Below are 5,805 nucleotides of genomic sequence, written 5' to 3'. Positions count from 1 at the left end.
GGTTAAACGGAGACAATCCCAGAGGTTATTCGAAAGGTAGTTTGCGGAACGAAAAGCGTCTCTTTGTACGAGTTTAAAGTGGCAGAAGGCAGACCAAGAGGAGTTTGGCGGCTTCTGTCTATAAGCTATTGGCCATTGCTAGTGTTGGCTTTGGTTTCTAGCTGTTGCCTGTGACTGCTTGCAGGTAGACAAAGCTTTAGAATGAGGAGGCAAGGAGAACGGCGAGAATAAAAGTATGCAGAAATGCATTGGTTTTCTAAATGGCGCTTTACACAAACAATTTATTTTTCCTTGAAATAATTATCTTTTTTTTTTTTCTTTTTTTTTTTACTTTTAATCACAAACAGGTAACAGACCGGAGGCCAACTTTTTTTTTTTTTTTTCTCCTTTTTCTGGGACAGCTGCAACAAGTCTCGGTACCGCAGTTCTGTTACTGGGTGCGATTCAGGGAATGGCATTTACAGTTGTTGGTATCTTAATTTATACGTCGGAAATCAAAGATGTTTCAAAAGAAGAGAAGGGAAAAAAAAGGAAAGCAGAAATTAATATACTGGTTTTCTTAATAGTAGCAACATACAGGCAGTGACACGGATTTCTGAGACTACTCCTGTGCAAATAATAACAGAGCAACAACTTGAATTGAACCAGCAATTGTCTCTAGACATTAACAACTACTGCGGGTTGAATTATTCACAAACATAAAACGTCTTCCTTTTTGGCAGTATGTGAGGCCCGCTAGCTTTCAACGGAACACCATTTGCTCGTCTGTTTTGCGTTTTTTTTTTTTTGTTTTTTTTTTAACCCCCCCACCACCCCCCCAAATCTGTTAGTCGGTTACCCTTGAGGTGTACGTGGCCACGTCATCTCTAATGAATCCGGTCTCGGAGAGTTCGTTTTTGAATCAGACATCTCATGCCTGGCGTGTCTGGGGGCGGGAGGGAAAGGGGCTCGGGGGCGTTGGGGAGGGGGGACCCCAAAGGGCTGCGACAAAGAGTTCCTTTGGACCAGTCTCCATTCGGATGCATGCTCAATAAATAGTCCCAGTGGTGAGAGAGAGACGGAAAGAGTCAGCTGTGGTTGTTGTTTTGGACTGTAAGTGGTTTCTAGTTCTGCGAGGAGTCTGTGTGAGGGGAACAGTGCGGCTGGGCGAAGGGACATGTCGACCAAAACTCGTATCCTAGTCACTCCAGGTCTTCCGATAAGTTCCCTTCCTCCAGTTCCCGGTCCTCCTCCAGCTCCGGACTGTGATTGGCTGTTGTCACGAGCGACATCGGACAGTCATCGTCGTCCATGTTAAGTGGCTCCTCCTTCACATGAACTTGTGGCCTAACGACGAAAAAAAAAAAAAAAGACGAAACAAAAACAGAATGGAAAAAACGTCAGGGTTTCGTATCATTTGCTCTTGAAGAACATAAAGCTTTTATTTCAAATTGCCCAAAAAAAGAAAAAAAAAACAACAATTAAAAAGGGATGTATTCGTATTCAGATTCATCTCTTTCTAGCGTGTGGAAAATGCGGATACAAATATTTTGCTGCATTAAAAAAAAAAAGAAAAAAAAAGGGAAGAAACACCACCGCGTGCATTATCTGCTGAAAAGTAACAACCGTGTTGTTTGCGAGACGCTAATTTGACATGATGCCTCACGTCTACTGTAAGTAAGTGCATAAAAATTGCATGAAAAACACGGCCCGCGTAAGGCCGATAAGCTGTGATGTTTCAGACATGTTTGGCATTTAAAAGTTTACTGATGACACCAGGTTGAAATACATGAAAAAGGAAAAAGAAGAGGGGGGGGAGAAAAAAAACAGGCCACATGATAAATAATGGAGAATTTCTCATCCCTAAGCCCCCCGGAGCAAAGGCAGAGGAGAGGCTTTTTTATCTAGTTAATAGAAAGCGCAGCCACTCGTTAATATGCAGGGGCTGTGCATGTTGCTCCTCAAGAGGAAAAACCGGCAGCTAGGTTCTGCCATTAATCAACTTCAGCCCTGGCAGTTCGCTTGGACACCATGATACATGTTTTTAACTCCGAATGGATGAATATCTTTAGCCACTGTCAATAAGCGGCGGGCGTGGAAGCAGCGGGGCCGCGAGCGGGTCGCCTCTCCCTTCAGAACAACACAAGTGTGGGCGGAAGTTAAAAAAAAAAAAAGTGCCGGGTGACTAACAAGAATAATAATGCTGTCACACACAAACAAGGCATAACATGATCCCGGGCCCGAGTCGGGGAGAGGGGTTTGTGCCACGATGATAAATCTGACAAAACCTAATTATTTCTGACACATCGGATGCATCGGAAAATCCCCGTAGACTCTGAAAGAGGGGAAAGGAGGGGGGGCTTATCAAGCAGGAGTACATTAGGGCTTCTCTCACAGCCTCTCTCCTGGGCTGCCTTCATCAGTGGCGAGGAGGAGTGCGGCGGCGGGGGGCGATTTTTGAAAAGAAATTTTTAAAAGGTACAGATGACTTTAATATTTCGAGCCAAATACTGTAAATTAATATTCTGATGTGGTGGGATGAGGAGGCCAGGTCTGATCTGAGCAGGAGGTTGTGAATACTTCTTTTTTTTCTTCCCCCTCTCTCTCACGATTCGTCCGGGTTGACGGGAGGGAGAAATGCTGCGGTTTTTCCGGAGGTGACGGGGAAAAGTGGAAAACACAAACTCCCGCCGGAGTTTAGTTTTATAACCTTAATAAAGGAATGACTTCGTATATCATCAGGTGCAACGTGCGCGCGTTGAAGCTGCGCCACCTATGCGTTTAAATCCCATCTCTTCGGCGTGCCGGAAAAAAACATCTGTCATGCGTCGGAAAACAAAAACCGAACGCAGACCAACAGTCTTGTCAGCTCTGGCTTTTCTTTAACATCCCTCATTTAGCGATCGTGAGAAAAATACTGCAAGATCCGTTCTAAGTCCTCTGACACTTTATTAAAAAATAGGGATAGAGCCATTTAGTGCTTAATGACCAGCCGCCATTATCGAGTCATCCATGAGTAAATGGTGGACTTTGCGCTGAAATAAATATGTGCCGCTTTCTGTGTGTGTGTGTGTGTGTGAATGTGTGTGTGTGCTGCCAAGTTGCCTGCTCGAACATCAATTGGAGATTAGTAGCGGTGATCATGCAGAGGTATGTCGGGGATGCAAATAAGGTCATTAGTCCGTAGACCTAATGGCGGGTGGGTGGTGTGTGTGTGTGTGTGTGTGTGTGTGTGTGTGGTGGGGATGGGCTCAACCAGGCCTCACACTGACGACAGGAAGCCGCAGGTCAATAACGATTTTGAATTTCCAAAAGTGAGCGGTGAAGTTTGTAGTTTCGAAAGAATTTGTAAACTGTGCAGAATTTTGAAGCTTCTTTAAGCGCAACCCTTAGGGTGTACATAAGTGTGTTGCATTGGTGTGCACGCACGTGTACACACACACACACACACACACACACACACACATACACACAGCATGGCCCGGGGCGATCTGGTTTGCGGTTAAGCAGATAGCATTAACCTTTAGACATTGAGGGGAAAGAGAGGTTTGTCTAATTGTTGGATTTACTTGCTTGTGCCGGGGCGTCCTCTCCCGAGAAAGGCCTTTAAGGTGATGTACTATTTAGTTTAGTGCTACAGGCCACTCCATTATTTAAACAGATCCTGGAAAAGCCGGTCATGAAAAACACATTTCTTCCATTTTGAGGTTCTTGTGGCTGTGTAACAGCGGGCGGTGTGGGGAGGGGATGGATGAACGCGTCTCATACGCAGAAGCCACTCATGTCAGCGACGATGCGGCCGGACCGGGGAGGTCAGAGGAAGAGGAGGCGAGAAAGTACCGGAAAGTAAGTCTTCTTTTATGACAAATGCTGTGACCTGAGGGAGCGGCAAAGTCGGGGGTCGGGCCTGGAGCCGGGAACATATGGGGAGGGGTAAACATTTCCGAAGTGATGTGTTCCTCCTGGTAGGGCTGACAAAAACAAACCTCTCGCGGAGAGGAGGCGGAGCGCGTCCGATCCAGATCGCCGATGTCACGCGGACTTTACAACGCAACTCACGGCCTCGGGCCTTGAGATTCAGGCAAAGTGCGTTGGAATTTGGAAGTTTACGAAAAAAAAATCAAGTGAAGTCGATGAAAAAAATGAGGAAACCCCTCGCGAGCTGCCATCTGTGTATGACCGATGTCTAACAGGGAATCTTTATCGAGCAGAATCAATGGTTATCCAAAGTGTCCGACTTGTAGATAGCTGTCTACTAATCAGGCCACACGTTGTCCCTTTGTCGTCCCTGATGTTTGTTATCGCTGTCTACTTATCTGCTGTCTATTTAATTGTGGATTTTTTTTTTGTCTTGTTATATCTACTATCATATCTATATCTATTATATCTACTATTATTTATTATTGACATGTTTTTCTTGTAACTCTGGCACAGCGATTTCCTTCGGGATGAATAAAGTTGTTCTTCATCTTAATCTTAAATCCTGTCTTCTGCCTTTCTATTTATATTTGTAATCATATCTATATTCATATTTATGTCTCTTTCTTTCGTCTGACAATATAACTGTGACGCTGCTGTGACAAAGGAATTCCCCCGATGGGGATCAATACAGTTTACCTTATCTTACGGGGGTAATCAGGTCATTGCAAATCGGAGAAAACACCGCGTCGAACCTCTGGTGATCAAACTACCGGAGGACGGCGTGTGAGAAATCTCTTTTTTAAGGTCGAGGTTGGGAGGTTCGACGTGTGGTCGCGTCGTGAACGAACTCAAAGTCGTGGATTCACGACGACAGTCTAAGAACTGAACGAAAAAAAAACGCGAGTTGGGTGCGACCGCTGCTCCGAGCGCAGCCGGCAGGGACTCACATGTGTGTCGGTGGGGAGTATCCAGGGCTGCTGTGTCCGTTGGTATCCAGGTGGTCCAGCGAACCGTTGAGATCCTCGTGGGCGGACTGCAGGAGGGTGGGGGGACTGCCGCTCAGCATACCCGGGGGGCTGCCTCCGAGGAGTCCGGGCGGACTCCCGCCCATCAGTCCGGGTGGACTTCCGCCCATCAGCCCGGACGGGTCGCCGCCCAGGAGACCGTGGCAACTGCCGCCGATGGGCCCCGTGGAGCTGCTGTTCATAAGACCCGGGGTCCCCAGCAGAGGCAGGGAGGTTTCCGCCAGGGCAGCCTGGTGAACAACACGCAGGAGCAGTGATAAGTCAGAGGCCGGGGGCGCTGGAGGGATGTCGGCGGCGGGGCGGGGGGGGCGCCATCGTGCGAACACGTCAAAAAGGGGGATTTATGTTTAAAATGTCGTGAATTGGAGTCGGGGAGGAGGCTGTCGAATCGCGGTGTCGGTTCAAAACGGAAGCCCAAAAATGTTGCAGATATATTCCGAACATCAGGGAAAATACAAATGTATGCCCAGGTGCGCCGGTCTATCGAAAATTTGAAATTGCAGCTTTTACATTCATTAACCGTTCCATTCAAATATTAAACAGCATCAAGGCGCTTATAGCTCTGGCTGAAATGCTAAGTCATTTTTTGACCTCATAATGTATTTAATACCAGCTTTACTCATCTCTGAAGACAAACAAGACTCAGCTGTAAATGTGCATTTGATTATTTATGTTTTTTGAGCTTTTCTTATTTAAATTGAACTATTCCCAACTCGCGTATTCAACACGTCTATTGAAACCGGTGCGTCGAAAGTACAGATGATGATCCGGCAAAACAGTTTCCTTTCATTCGCAGGCTATTTTCCTCCCCCTTTTTGTGACGCCCCTCTGACAACTACCTTCCCCTGCTGCCATTCACATGCCCTTGTGTAGTGCAGCT

At 46.5% G+C, this 5,805-nt stretch overlaps 1 protein-coding gene across 7 annotated transcripts in view; it reads right to left on the bottom strand.

The window, feature by feature from the left end:
* Positions 1-802: 802 nt before the first annotated feature.
* Positions 803-5,805, bottom strand: part of foxp2 (forkhead box P2) — a 96,911-nt gene continuing 91,908 nt past the window's right edge. For all 7 annotated transcript variants that reach the window (XM_086147085.1, XM_086147082.1, XM_086147080.1 and 4 more), the window contains 2 exons: positions 4,848-5,155; positions 803-1,326 (listed from right to left, as the gene is read on the bottom strand). In XM_086147085.1, the coding sequence (XP_086003211.1) occupies positions 1,182-1,326; positions 4,848-5,155 (453 nt within the window). In that variant the 3' untranslated portion in view covers positions 803-1,181. The remainder of the gene's footprint in view (positions 1,327-4,847; positions 5,156-5,805) is intronic.

The sequence above is a fragment of the Fistularia commersonii genome, chromosome 5 (assembly GCF_037954325.1).
Source record: "Fistularia commersonii isolate RoL2024-O1a breed Wild chromosome 5, RoL_Fcom_v1.0, whole genome shotgun sequence".
NCBI classification, from domain to species: Eukaryota; Metazoa; Chordata; class Actinopteri; order Syngnathiformes; family Fistulariidae; genus Fistularia; species Fistularia commersonii.
The sequence above is the reverse complement of the archived record's forward strand: the minus strand, read 5'-3'. Positions and strand labels throughout refer to the sequence as shown.